We start from the raw sequence: 15,014 nt of genomic DNA, 5'->3' as shown, positions 1-15,014 counted from the left end.
GTAGCCTTTCAGTGCTATTTCCCCCCATGTTAACACAAAACTGCACAAATCTTGAAGATGAAGGCAGTGGACTGCATTACATGTTGCCCTCCTTTTTTATCAATTGATATGCATGATAGGTAGCAATAAAACTTTCTTTAAATACAGGGACATGTCTGCATGGTAAATGAACAAACTAGCTTGAGCTCCAGCACACTAGCCAGGACAACATGGATCTCAGAAAGGCCTATTTAATTCTCATCAGTAAATTAGCTTTACAGAACTAGACAGCCACCAATGCTTTTGTAAACTGCTGTGCAGATTACACAAACCCTCCAAGTCTTTCTTTGTGATCAAGAAAGGTTCTCTGGCTGTAGATCCCATGAACCACAGTTTACCAAGCACTCTTAATAAACAGGTCATCTGTTAGAGTAAGTGAGAAGCATCAGGAAAAGACCATTTTTGAGTGGCAAATATCCCTTAGCTACATGAACCTGAGATAAAGCAAGCAGACAACAGCATTTATGTTCACTCCATCTCAAACAGCAACCTCATCTTTGGGGCAGCACTTCTGCCCCACTCAGACAGGTTAGAAATAGACCTGAGGTTATAAAGCATGAAGCTGTCTTCATTCTACCCGATGTACTTGAATATTCAGGCACCAGTGGAGTTGCCTAGAGAAGCAGACAGATGAACAGACAGGATTGCTACATATTGCCCCTAGAAATCAAAACAAAACAAAGCCACTTAGCAGCTTGGCCCTCACCTCTTGCAGCTGTAACTCTAGACACAGAACCCCTGTCATAGAACATCAGAGGAAAAGAATCAGGGATGAAAAGATACATTCAGCATTCAAGAGGGGCAAAAAAAAGTGTCATAAGTGTATTTTAAAATCATCTCTATATGTCTAATGGTCTAGTTCGTGTGTTGTTTCTTCCAGTGAAACCACAGTGACCTAAGGGACAGTCCACCACCCACAGCTTCTGAGAACCCAAGTAACAGTCTGCACTACTCTGCCTCTTCTCTCCAGTATTTGTACATTTCACATAACTTTTCTTTCCTCTACCCCTGACTCACATTCCTCTATTCTCACCTCTCCCCTTTCCTCTCAAGAAAGTCCTTTAAAAAGCTGTTTTTTTTTCCCCAACAGAAACTTCATCTAATTTTTTTTTCATTTATCCCCTGAACTTGTAAGCACATACTGATTTGGCCCCATGTATTTAACGAGGCCCCATCAACTCTGTGAACTGTATCTAGATAGTATGATGACTTTTTTCCATGACAAAGCTCTGCAGACCTTTTATAAATTGTCAGGTTCTTCAATAAATAAAGCTTAAAAGCTTAGTAAACCTGCTTTTTTTGGTAGGAATATCCACATCTGCTTCTGATTTTGCAATCAAATGAAAACTGAGCAACAGCCATAACTCAAGTTGCTGAATGACCTGTTTAATTGAGAACAAGGCACATTTGGCCACTAATATAAATTATTAATAAATGAGAACTACAAACAAAGCAAAATAATTAGTGCTTTTAATGATTGCAAAGAAATCCAGAAGTCCACTAGAAATATCTTGTCTTGATTACTGTAGTACCTATTTTCTTATCCACACTTTCACAGAAGTGGTAGATCAGTCAGTTTCAGCAATCAGATCTTAAATAAAACATTCTTTTCACATTAGAAAAAGCTATTATCATCTGTATTGTATTCATTCTCTGCTTAGTGTGTACAAATATCTGGCATACTCGTTATTTCTTTTTGCCAATAGCAGTCCTTAGAATTAAAAATAAAGTCTTGTGCAACAAAAAAGTTGTCGTTCAAAACTGCACTCTAGAAATTCACCTTGTAAGGCAAAATGCAATCCTATCAGTACCGTAAAAAAAAAAAAAAAAACAAACCAAAACAGCTAAACTTCTAATTTCTCTTTTCAATATTGAAGTTTGTAATACAAAATTAGGGGATGGGTAGAATTAAAGAGCAAAGACTTTTTCAGCCATTTGACAACCGCAGCAATGACACTGTCAAAGCTCAATTGCTGCCTCAATTACATGATCTGCATCTAACCTATAAACATTTAATCTTGTTCCTAACTTCTCTCTTTAGAGTTTTGATTTTAAAGAAGATTTTGATCATACAGGATTTGCTATTAATTTAGCTGTCTAATGGGGAAAAAGCAGTGAAATGGGTTAATCTGTTTCATTTTACAAACTAAACGTTAGATAACATCAGGAAGCCCCAAGATCCTTGCCAGCAGAAGCTTGCCTAAAAAAGTCTAAGCTGGACCTTAGTTTTCAAAGTAACATTATTCAAGCATTCATAAGGAGGGCAACCAGGCTGGTGAAGGGACTCGAGCACAGGCCCTATGAGGAGAGGCTGAGAGAGCTGGGGCTGTTCAGCCTGGAGAAGAGGAGGCTCAGGGGAGACCTCATTGCTGTCTACAACTACCTGAAAGGAGGCTGTAGCGAGGTGGGAACTGGACTCTTTTCACAGACGACCTTCAACAAGACAAGAGGACACAGTCTTAAGTTGTGCCAGGGGAGGTTTAGGTTAGATATTAGAAAGAATTTCTTCACGGAGAGGGTGATTAGGCTATGGAATGGACTGCCCGGAGAGGTGGTAGATTCTCCGTCCCTGGAGACATTTAAAAAGAGACTGGATGTGGCACTCAGTGCCATGGTCTAGCAACTGCTCCGGTGGGTCAAGGGTTGGACTAGATGATTTCTGAGGTCCCTTCCAACCCGGCTAATTCTATGATTCTATGATTCTATGCATACCTCTTGTATACCTTGCAAGGAATGCACTACCTAAGGGCTACAAATGGAATGTTATTGTTACAGGTTGGAAAGAACTATCACTGCTGCTCAGAAGCAAAACAGAAACTTCTCCATTAAATGGCCATTGATCTCTACTACACCAATAGTCCTTTTACAATGAATTTGTTTACACCCTAGGAATTACAGCAAATCTGCATATGACAGCATGGGTTATGAATAGAACAAGAAGATTCTTTTTCCCAAAGGATCACTTTTTGATGACAAGATAAATAATTCCCATTTTATATTATTGCAGGATTAAGAGAACCATATACAATACAACCACTTAAATTTACATTAACATGAATAAATAATACCTTATTACAGAAAGCACTGCAGAGATTTGGTTATATATTCAGCAGAATATTAAAGCAGAGTGTCTTATTTCTCACAGATGGCTTCAGAAGGGAATCCACATGTCATAACAAAGGGAAATATCAATGTTACATCCTTTTGTGATGCTCATCCTTTGTTTCAAGATTCCATTGACTTAATCCTTCATGAAGGTAAAAAAGCCCAAATCTGGCAGGAAATTTTATGTAAATAAATATTTTTCAAAAGAAAAAAAAAAATCAGTACTGTCAACAGCCATAGCTTTTGGTGGAAATGTGGTATGCTATAACCAAATCTTGAGCAATCCAAAGGAAGGTGGTAATCTTACAAGAGTAGTGCAAAAATAGAGGTGACAACTATTGTTTCCCTTAATCATGATACAAATGTTTTTACTTACCCACACAAGAGCTAGCTATACTTTCTCTCTAAAACATCAAATATTTCATTTCACCATTTTTTCTTTTGGTCACTGAACACTGCTACTTTCACTGATCCACTCAAACAAATCTTACCCCCTCTTTAGGTTTTGTGGGTTCTCCTTTCAAGAGAGGAACTGAAATACATTCCACAGTTCTGCCTGCCACAGTTTTGTCTTCCAGTTATTACCTTTCACCACTTTCTTCTGCACTGCTACACCAAGCTGTAGCAAACAAGCTCTTACCAAAATGGAAGAGATTAACTTAGTTAAAAGCTTTTCTTCACTCCACCCCAGCAGGAACTGGACTCACAGTTCAGGGAAAAGATGTACCTACATGATTAATCTGTATATTTAAAAAGTGCTAAAAGTAATTGGCTTTTGAAGATAAAAACAAAAAAGAATTTAAGAAAAAGAAAAAAACCACAACAACAATACCAAAAAGGAGAGCTATTTAAATACAGTGATTTCATGCTGGTCAAGTCTTGTATTATAATTATTTTCACTTCAGTTAAATTATGTACTAGCTATACCACTTTTTTTCTTGTGGCTAATTTATAACACAGCAGGTCATCAAAATCAGTTCCTTTATCTCTGCACATACCTTTTAATCTTTCTGGTCCCTCTCATCCCCTTATCTTAAAACTTCACCATTTCTTTCTCCAGCATCACCCTCTCTGGATTAACCCATCGTGCCTCTCTAAGGCATCTTACACTTGCCTTTTATCCTTTTCCAACTTATATGTGTTATTTGCATAATTGAGGAAAAAAACAAATTTCAAATTTCCTGGCAAAAACCACGTGCAAGAATCCTAACTAAGCAAGGGTTTTTAGCCAAGACGCTTATCTTCCTAGCATCTCTAAGTAACTGGAAGGTATAATCTGAGTAAATCTCACATCTGAGTCAGACATCCTCACTCTACAGATCAAAAGCACACTGGTAGAAAAGCCTGTTATGCTCATGGCCAGGAAGAGTAGGAACACATCATCTGACAAAATGCTGACAGCAATGGTATTGTTCAGCCTGGAGAAAAGAAGGCTTAAGGTCCTTTTATCCAAGTACATAAATACTTAATGAAGGGAAGGAGTAAAGAAAACAGATCTTTAATAATTGGTAGCATGAAGCAAAAGGCACAAACTAAAATGCAGGAAATTTCACTTAAGTAGAAGAAACATCATTTTTACTAAAAGGGTGATTGAAACAGTTCTCCCAGAAAGGCTATGGGATCCCCATCCTTGGAGATACAAAAAAGACAACTGAACACAGTCCTGAGCAACCTGATCTTGTAGACCCCACTTTGAGCAAGGGGGTGGACTAGATGAGCTCTACAGGTCACTTCCAACACTGACAATTTAGTGATTTTGTGGTTTTGTGATAAGGAAGGAACATATTCAGCTTTCAGTTCTTAGCATTTATTATCAAGCTGACTATTATCTCACTTCCTACAGCATGGATTCTGCCTGTAATGCTTGTGTTAAACTTTCAGTTCTTTAAGTGCTGCTGCCCAGGCAAAAAGAGCCATTTTGTGCATTTTGTAGCACAAATGAAAAATGAGTGAATCATTCTTATTTCAGAGAGCGAAGCTACACACTTCAAGTCTAAGACAATCACTTCCACCTTGCATAAAGACTTGCTTCCCCCCCCAACCATCAAATCACCCCTACCTTTGCAATGACATGAGATACTACAGAGAAATTTTGACTTACATTCCTCTTCTTCACACACATGCTAGGAATATTGGATCTGGTGACTTGAAATTGTGTGTCTTGCAGTTCTGAGCTCTGAATTAGAACAAACAGAATGCAGCTAGTTTACAGGAAAACAATTAATACAAGTATCCTTCATCCTCTACCATTGTGAGGTCTTCTTAATGGTGCATTAAAAGACAAGCCACATTATGTATGTAGCCATTTTCTCAGCTCTTGGTGCTGTACAACCTTTTAATCTATCAGGAATTTTAACAGTTGATGGAGGCCTTATATGCTGCTGTGCTATTATTTGAAGTACATAACCAAGAAGTAACTTGATTTGTCTAGTACTACTCGTCTCCTGCTAGTAATAAAATAGGGACTCCAAAATATTTTACTGCACACTTAATTGATTTTCATGTATTTTCAGACCAAGCATTCACACCACTATTTACTGGTGCATCTGCCAAATACTTGCTTCTTTTGTTTGTTTTAAGCATTCGTTACTTTTAAAAAAGCGGGAAAGATAGCTGAACAGAATAAATAATTCCAAATGGTGAAACACCATTCGTGACCTGTCCCATTTACTGCCAGCTGTCACTCCTTAATTAACTTCTGAATATCTTCCCTTGCTGGAGGACTGCTAGAACTGGGAAACGTGAACACACAGTTATCACTGGTAAGAGCTGTCCCAGCCCATCTGTGTGTGGGGGGCAGTGTTTGGGAGGGACACAGGACATTCAGTTGGACTCCTTGCTTCACTGTTTACACTGTGCATGCTCAGCAGAGCACCACAGATCTCAATGCTAAAGCTTTTTACAGACTGCCTGTCCTGTCCCATTCAAGGAGGTTCTTCATCTTCCTGGTTGAGGTCACCAGAGAGAGACTCTGAACCAGAGGGAACATCATAATTTTAACAGAAGATTTTTCTTTTCAATTGTGTTAACATTGTGTAGATATAAGTAGCTCAAGGATTTGAACAGGGTCCTGGCAACCCACAGTGCTGCAAAAGGCAAAAAGTGATTTTAATTTCTGCACCTAGGACAGTCAGAAACTCTGAGCACCACAAGCATTGTCTCTCCTGCAAAAGCCAACTTCTTCCATATTCCAGAAACAAGTGGAACTGGAAGACAAAAGCTAAAAATGTGTCACAGAACATGGAAAATATATTAGATACAAAATATTAATACTGAGATTCGTGTCAGGAAGTACCGCTAAATGTGATGCATTTTGCTGGGAAGGCTTTTCTAAGTAGGAAATGAATTAAAAACGAAACAACTTATTTTGTCTTGACTTCTTCAAAATTCGAATGCCTGGAATTTATTTCCTACTATAGGAACAAACCACTCAGGGGCTCTTCTGGTTTGTCTTTGTATCTCTGCAGCAGAACACATGGTAAAACGGATTTTTTGCTAACTACAAAAGAACTGGGGTTTGGAGGGTGACTAAATGTCAGAAGCTTCTACCAAAGGCTCTAGGATATGGGGACAAAAAATGTTTATCTCAGGAAAAGTAATTTCCATTCCTGAAATACTTATGAAAACATCATCCAGGTATCACAAGGATGAAAGGCCTCATTAACTGTTCTGTTAGTTCTGCCATTGTATCAGTGAGATTTGTGTTAATTATTGCAGCAATGTCTTGCGTTTCCCACCTTGCCTCTACCACTGTATAGCTCACTGGGAAGTGGCTAAAGGTTTTGTGGTACTCTGCTGTAAATAAAGAGTGTGTCTTCTAAGGGATGCCTGTCTTGGCAGATACATAGCACAGTGGATGTTGCCAGACTTCTCTCTCTGAACCCCTTAAATGTCTTTTCCTCCTTACTTTACACATTGCTGGTTGACAGAACACCTTCAGGAAGGCCACTGTACACTGTGCAATAGAGATCCTGGCAGACAGGAACATCCAACTCAGCTCTCAGAGATGGAAGCTATGAAAAATGTCAGATGTGCTCTGATCACACAACCTTGGAAAGGCCCCAGATTAAACCAGATTCCTGTAGCCTTCCTATAGGTACATCATGGTGAGATAAGGAACTATTACCCAGTAATACGAGTTTCCTTGCAGGAAGTGCCCAACTCAGCAATGACAGACACAGAACATCCTTTTTTTTTTGAGCCAAAAGAAGCATGTTCTCATGGCCGAGCCCTTTTTCCAGGAAGTTATATCTCTCTGCCTTCGTCTTTTTATGCTTAGCACATAACAACAACACAAGAGCACTGGCAAGGCTAGAGTATTTTAACCCTAGTGGAATGGATCAAAATGAAAGGGTTTTTCATACTAATGAAAAACAGACTTGAGACATCTAATTTCCGACACTTCAGTAAAATGCATGCCATTACTAAAATTCTGGCCATTTATACAGTTCCTTAGGATCTCACTTAAACACTGTAGCAGTTCTTCTCCTTCTGAAAAGCCTCAAATGCATATGCATGGCATCTCTTATTCAAAGTAGACAAGAAAATCAGAAAATGTCAGCTCACTGCTGTACCATTCAACAATGTTCCACACAGCATCACCAACAAGTACTCTTTATGTGTGGAAGTCATAAAGCACTCTATGTGAAGAATCAAACAGTATACCCATAACAACCATGTCAGCCTTCATGCAGGACATTCAGAAACTGATAAAACTTGATGCACTTCCATGAAACTTGAAGATTTTTGTGGAGGCCATGGTTTTGATAAAATCTAGCATGTCTTCTAAGTTCTTCCTTCTGCAGTCTACAATCACCTTTGAATATCATTGATTAATTTCACTGTAGTTTTTCTAATTGTTTATAATTTACTAATTTACATTTACTAATCAACATGCCATAATGAGCATCTCAAAAATTAAAGAACAAAAAGAGGACTGCAACTTCAAGTTCTTTTGGAGGCCAGTTTGCCATTCTCAGAGCCATCAAGTTGCCTGGAAAAAACTACTTGGCCAAAAGTTGTGCAGAAGTGTAAGCAGAGATGGTAACTTGAATGCCTTCCAGCCACATTTTAGTGAACCATAAATTTTGCATGAAAATATTGTAAACCATTCTATCTAGTAACAATTTGATAACATTTTGTATATCTACTAGAATTCTTAGCACCAGTATGAATATACTGTATACTCCAACTTCAAAGGTCTAAAAACTGTGGTTTGAGACAGCCTCAAGTATTAAAGAGCACTGGCAAGTGACTTTTCAAGCCATGGAAACCAGTTCTTTGAAAACCAATGCAGAACAGAAAACTCCCTACTATTTTCTGCATTTTGTTTTGTGTTTCTGTTTTGATTTTTTTGTGGTTTTTTTTGGTTGGTTGGGGTTTTTTGTTCATTTTTTGGCTTTTTTTGTGTTTGGTGAGGTTTTTTGTTTGTGGGTTTGTTTGTTTGTTTTTGTTGTTGGGTTTGGTTTTTTTTGGATCAGCACCATCAAATATATTGCTTCTAGGGATACTGGAAAAGAAAGAACACAAAGAGTAACGAAGAGTAAGCAGGTGTTTCAAACCTGAGCTATAGTCAGGCAGTGTATCTATGCATCTGCAGCTTCCTCTGTATTCAATGGAGAAAAGGGAATACAAAGACTTCAGTACATATAGCACAGAACTGTGATACAGAGGTGCTGTGCATGGGGACAGCCCTATCAGTGGTCTCTGCTGGAATACACACACCCAGGCTGAGACACTTCAGTCTGTGAATGAAGCCACTGCACCACTAGTGTTGAACTCATTTTGCTTTGTTGAACTGATGAGGCAAAAGGGTATGTAGCAGTATCACTCAGTGTTAAGCATTTCAACATTTATTCATTTTAGCAATTTAAAACCAAATTATACTTAAAGGGAAGGCAATAAATAGCTAACCTGCTGAATACCAGACCTTCAAATTACACACTTCTGTTTAGACCAAAATGAAAGACACAATACTGGGAGCACAAACAGACTCATTTCCAAAGAACAGGTTTTCAATCAAAAAAATTCTTAACCCTATGTAGTCACACATAGCATGCTAAATAGAACACTTCTTGTCCAAAAAGAAAAAGAAAAACAAAACAAAACAAAACAAAACCCCCAAACCCAAAAACTACTTAGTAACTTCTAATATAGTCCCATTTCAGTCTTGGTCTAAAGACAATGAACAATGTGCAGATGTTTATTTTGCCTCTGACGCTGTGTTTAGTAATCTTGTAAGCAAACCCTATCCAAGACTGCTGCACACAGGACAAGCAGATTTCACAAACATTACACTGATTAGAAGTGGTGATTTTAAGCTGACACTAATGGTAGCTGACAGGAACTACACTCCCAGATTGCTCAGTAATTGCTAACTACCAGCTCTGTAATTTAAAAGGTAGCCACAGTTTTTTTCACTGAAATCTTTAATATAGACTCCAAGGCCATATCAGAACTTGAGACGCCTGCTGCTATCAACTAGTCAGTTAGATATAGGTAACCTTAGCCAGCATCAGATATTTAGGGCACCACTCAAGAGAGAGGCTAAAATATGCTAGTTTCTCATTATTAGCTGCTGATTTTACAGAGGTTATAGGAATAAAAGTTCATAATCATACTTTTGCTAAATAGACCACATACATGACTCTAAATGCTCATCTTTGCAGTGAAAGGGTACTACTGTTTTCAACTAAAAAAATTTCAAACTACCTACATGGCAAGAGAAGATTTTACATTTTATTTGCTTCAACTATTATTGTGTTTTAATTTTGAAACAAGATTCTGAATCTTAAAGTGCACTGAAATGAAAACACTAGTGGGTAACAATGCGGCATCTTGTACTGCCGTGCTTTTGACATACAGAAGAAACAAAGCCATGATTATTTATTTAAACAAACGTTAAATAAGTATTAGAATTGTTTATTCTAAATTAAGATGTGCTTACATTCTTTTGAGGGACAGGGTTTTTTGTGTTTGTTATCTGGACGACAACAGAAGACTAAATTTGACATGATGGTTGGCCATTTTTCATGCTCCCTCAACACCAGGTTAAATACAAAAGCCAGATTTTAAATACCAGGTATTCAGAAAGCATGTCACTTGATTCTGTAGGTGCTGTGACAGACCTCCCACTTACACATACCACTGACTGCGATGGAGTGAGGATGAATCACAAAAGCAAAACCCCCAAATTTAATGCAACAGTTATTGCAAACAACACAGAGAAGCTCACAAAGCCTTCCTCAGCTACTGTTTTGCCAAATCTTCTAGAACAATTGACTTGTCTGTTTATGGCTGGCTGGGTGCTACAGCTGACTTCAGCTCAAAAGCAGTGCACACCTACAACTTCCATGTTCAAATTGAAAGAGAAATACTTCCCATTTTGCTTCCATTGGAAGACAGGTACAAGCCTGTCTTCTTAGAAGTAGCTCTTACTATTTTGTTAAGATGCTGCCACTCGGATTACTTTAAATAATTTTTATTTTCACCTTAGTCCGTAACAATCAGTGCAGCTTCTGGATGTTTAAACTGTCCACCAGTAAAAACAGCACACCAATGCTGGCACAAGGTAACTGTGACTGTTGAGTACTAAGACAAGAACACACCACAAACACCATAGGAAAATCGGTCATTTCTATTTCATGATGGGTCTGGCAACAAATGGATTTGTTGCCACTCCCAACAGGTGCAACATGTGCTGTTAGCACTGGTTATCCCTCAGGATCCTCAGAATCTCCAGTCCAGGTTCCCACAGCTGGGAAATTCATCACTTCATCATGCTACTGAACTCTCTGGGCTTTAGATGCTTTCCTTAGCCAGCAGAACAATGCTTGCTCAGACCTGTTTGTAGCTCCTTCAGTACTGCTTCACATCATACTCACTGTCACAACAATTCTGCAACTTTCCCTTAATACAATAGACAATCTGTTTAACATAAATGGCATGTAGTTTGTGCCATGCCACCAGCATACTATGTAAAAAACTGATATCAAACAGTTTTGAATGAGCGAGCTTACTTTCCTCCCCTTTCTTAGGCAGTTTACATGTGTCTAATAAGAAACACTGATTAACACGAGTGTTTGCTAACTCATGTATGGCAGAAAATCACAAATAGGATTGGAAAATAAACACTGGCAGCAGTTCAGCCTTCCTCAACAGGGTCATGTCTGTTGCTGCTGCCCCTGGTAGTACATCTCTCAGATTTTTATGGATCTCACAGTATTTATCTTTAACCTGCAGGGTAGGAATATCAAAGTGTGGCAAAGGTAATCATGGACAACTTTGACAAAACACAGAAACTCCGCCATAAACATCTCTGTGGAGGAGCATCCTTTGGAGAGGATGCAAGACTGCAGTGCCAAGGAGAACTGGTACACTGCATTTTCAAAGATGGACATGACAAGGATGTGCAACAGCCTGTCAAACTGAGTCGCTCTGTTTTTAGGATGATTAAACTTAATCATCCTAAACCTTGCTCCTGTTCACTGATATTCCCATGTCAGTCACTGACTCGCCTGATGACCTTGCAGAATTTACTTATCTCTCTGCCTCTGTGGTTTCTGTAGAACTGTCACAGACTTGAATTATCACTTTAAGACCTACCAAGGAAGAGTGCTGCACGATGACTTAAGTGCTGGGATTATTCTAACAATGCACTTTCCTTCATCTTCTGTTACGACAGCACATAACTCATACCATTTTGGGGAATTTGTCATGCTTTGCAAACACTTCTGGTTTTGGAAAAAAAAGCAGAAAATTCTGATTAGAAGCATAAGAAACCCCACATTACAGTGTAAAACAAACGCGTTTTAGGAAAGCAAAAGAAGAAATAATTACAGTTGTACCAGAAGTTAAAATAAAGAATGGCAGTGTAAAAGTACAGAGGGAACAACTTTGTTATACTTAAAATACTTCCCTAGATTATTTCCAATAGTGGTATTTTAAACTCAGAACAGTCATTTTCTTGACTAGACTCTCTACAAAAGACTCTTCCCTGAAGCTGTGATTTGTCTCACATGAAGACAACATACTGAACAAAACCACAGTACAGTATATTTAAACGGGAGACAGCAAGCAACCCAAAATTTAATCTTGTCATTCTATCACAATTCTGCCTTCCACAATGCAAGTATTTTTGGTCCCACATTCTTATGAGGCCAAAGTGTAAAATTACAGTGATGCTTTTGCTGCCACAATGTTTATCTGGGCTTATAATACTAAATTCTAGGTTTCTGATGGGAATTTTTGTTTATTACATTTCAAAGATATGATTAGTCAAGACGCCATACCAAGAAAGCGGATGGTATTTCTTAAGCTTCTTTTGTTTGTAATGGTTATTATTGACTTGTATCATTAAATTTTTCAGCTAGCACTGCAGGATGTATCTATATTGCAACCTGACATCACAGTAGAAGATTTTTAATATAGACATGTGCTTTCCTAAAGCTGATTTTCTACATGCAACTTTAAACTCATTAGACAATGGTCTTGCTTTCTCCTGCCAGCTGTCAAGATGAGAACAATCTTTTTTATACCCAGCATTGACTGATGCACCTCTTGCAGTCTCATCCACTCCAAATGACAGCTACTAAGATGCCTCAAGGACACCTATGCTTAGCTACAGGAGACTGCCAGAAATTAGACTTAAAAATAAGAAAAAACTAGATTTCCTTTGGGAATACTTCTGCAAACAGGCCAAATGGCAAGGAGCAACCCGGTCTAGCCTCATATAAAAGCTCCCAGGCTAACCCTAAAAGCTTCCAGGCTAGTCTGGCTGACCACAAGCTATCTACTGGGAAACCTTCCCAGCATGCTTAAGTGCCAACACACGCCCAGGAGTTGCCTAGACCAAATTTATGCCATGGGACTGTGTAACAACTTAACACCACAGATGATCATATTCCAGCGTCTGGAAACATTCCTGAACACGCTTCTAATTATTGGTATACCACATACAGCTTAAGGGCACCTTTGTCAGTCATCAGCAATTAAAATAGTCACCTGGTGACAATATGTATATATCTCTGACTGCTGACAGCTATCAGGCACCCAAGACCTATTGCCAAGAAACAAGGCAGACGTTTCAGATGCCAGACTTGACTCTCATATATCACTTCTGAAATTGAGCGATTGGCTCCATTCTCCTTCAAAGAGTGAATTTCACACATTTGTTTGCGAGGGCAGCAGAAAACATGGGCGCCGCAGGCGCAGAAAGCACGAGCACAAGGAGATGGCGTCTAGGTGACCTGAGCAGGCTATTCAGCATCCTGCACTCCACTGTTCTGCATCCCACCGTACAGCCCTACACCCGTTGACACTGAATGCTCACGTACAGCACACAGGACCGCACACCCACACCAAAGGCTGCGCACCACGGGGCACAGCAAGCCTTCAAGCCTCACCACCCGACGTAGGGCTGAGCCACATGCCTTGCCGCACCTTGCTCGGTATTCCCTGAGCCTGCACAGCACACCCCGAAGGTTCCCACACCTCACCTCCCCTCAGGCACCTCACAGAACCGCTACTTCCCTCACCACCCACCTCAGGGAACCCCTCACCTCACAGTCACATTACACTCTTCACCACACACCTCGCAGAATCGCTGCTTCCCCCAGCACACACTTCGGGGACCACCACACGCCCCTCACTTCACAGCCACATGCACTGTTCACCACACACCCTGCCACACCCCTCACGGAACCACAACTTCCCTCACCACACACCGCACCTCATCGGACGGCCGCGCACCCCAGCGCACCGCACACCGCGGGGCCGCCCCCGCCCTCTCTCCCTCCATCCCGCCCGCCGCTCCGGGCTCACCGCCGCCTGCTGGAAAGCGCCCTTGGTGTAGGTGCCGCCGCCGCGGTAGGCGATGGCGGGGATCTCATGTCCCAACAGGGCACACTTGTGCTGCTGCGGCCGCCGCCGCGAGATGTAGTCCACGCGTGGCACCACGTTGCTGCGGGAGGAGAAGGTGACGATGGCGACGCGTGTGGCCGCGGGCACCACGGGGAAGTCGGAGAGCAACTTCTTGACGAAGCGCAGCTCGCTGAGGAAGTTGGCCGGCCCCACGCTCGACGACTCGTCCACCAGGAAGACCAACTCCAACCTCCCGCTGCGCGCCCGCAGCCGCCGCACCTGGCGCTTGAAGGCGCGGCCCAGCTTCTCCACTTTGCTCTCCGTCGTGTCGGGCAGCGGCGGCCCCGCCAAGGCGGGCGAGGCGAAGGTAGGGGCGCGGACCAGGGAGCCCAGCGAGCCGCCCGCCCGGCCCTGCGGCGCCGACGGCGACAGCGACAACGACAGCGACAGTGCCCCCCAGCAGCAGAGAGCCAGCAGGGGCCACATCGCGGGGCGACGGGCGAGGGGAGACGCCGGCAGCCGCGGGACGAGAGCGGCTGGTCGCCCCCTGACGCCCCACCTCCTCCTCTCTCCTCGGAGGGGCGGCCTGCCTCCTTGCCTGCCTCCCCGCCGGCCCCCGCAGGTATCCGCGCCCTTTAATCCTCCTGCGGGCCTCCCCCGCGCCTAAGGCGCTGCCCCTCACACGCCCCCGTCTCGGCTGTCCCCCCCCCCCCGCCCCTCGCTTTTCGGTAATGAGCTCCCCCTCTCCCTCGGTCCCTCCCTCCCTTCCCGTCCCGTCCCGCCCCGATGGGTCCCACACGCGTGGTGGGGGACAGCCCGGCAGCGGGGGGCGGCGGTCACTGGAAGCTCTCCCAGCTGGAGCGGCGCGGTGCAGGGCTTCGGAGAGGGGGGGAAAAGGCGAACTCCCTCTACCTTCCTCTCCTTTAAAAGGCGAGGAGCGCGTTTTCGACTCCGCCGCCGCGGGAGCCGGAGCTGCTGCTCTTAGGGACGGAGCGAGGGTTTGCACTGAC

General features: G+C 41.9%; 1 protein-coding gene across 1 annotated transcript in view; it reads right to left on the bottom strand.

The window, feature by feature from the left end:
* Positions 1-14,609, bottom strand: part of SVEP1 (sushi, von Willebrand factor type A, EGF and pentraxin domain containing 1) — a 125,927-nt gene extending 111,318 nt beyond the window's left edge. Inside the window, exon 1 of the mRNA XM_030467398.1 lies at positions 13,966-14,609. Within this exon, the coding sequence (XP_030323258.1) occupies positions 13,966-14,490 (525 nt within the window). The 5' untranslated portion in view covers positions 14,491-14,609. The remainder of the gene's footprint in view (positions 1-13,965) is intronic.
* Between the last annotated feature and the right edge of the window lie 405 nt (positions 14,610-15,014).

This window comes from Calypte anna, chromosome Z, assembly GCF_003957555.1.
Source record: "Calypte anna isolate BGI_N300 chromosome Z, bCalAnn1_v1.p, whole genome shotgun sequence".
NCBI lineage: Eukaryota > Metazoa > Chordata > Aves > Apodiformes > Trochilidae > Calypte > Calypte anna.
This window is presented reverse-complemented; position numbering and strand designations above follow the sequence as displayed.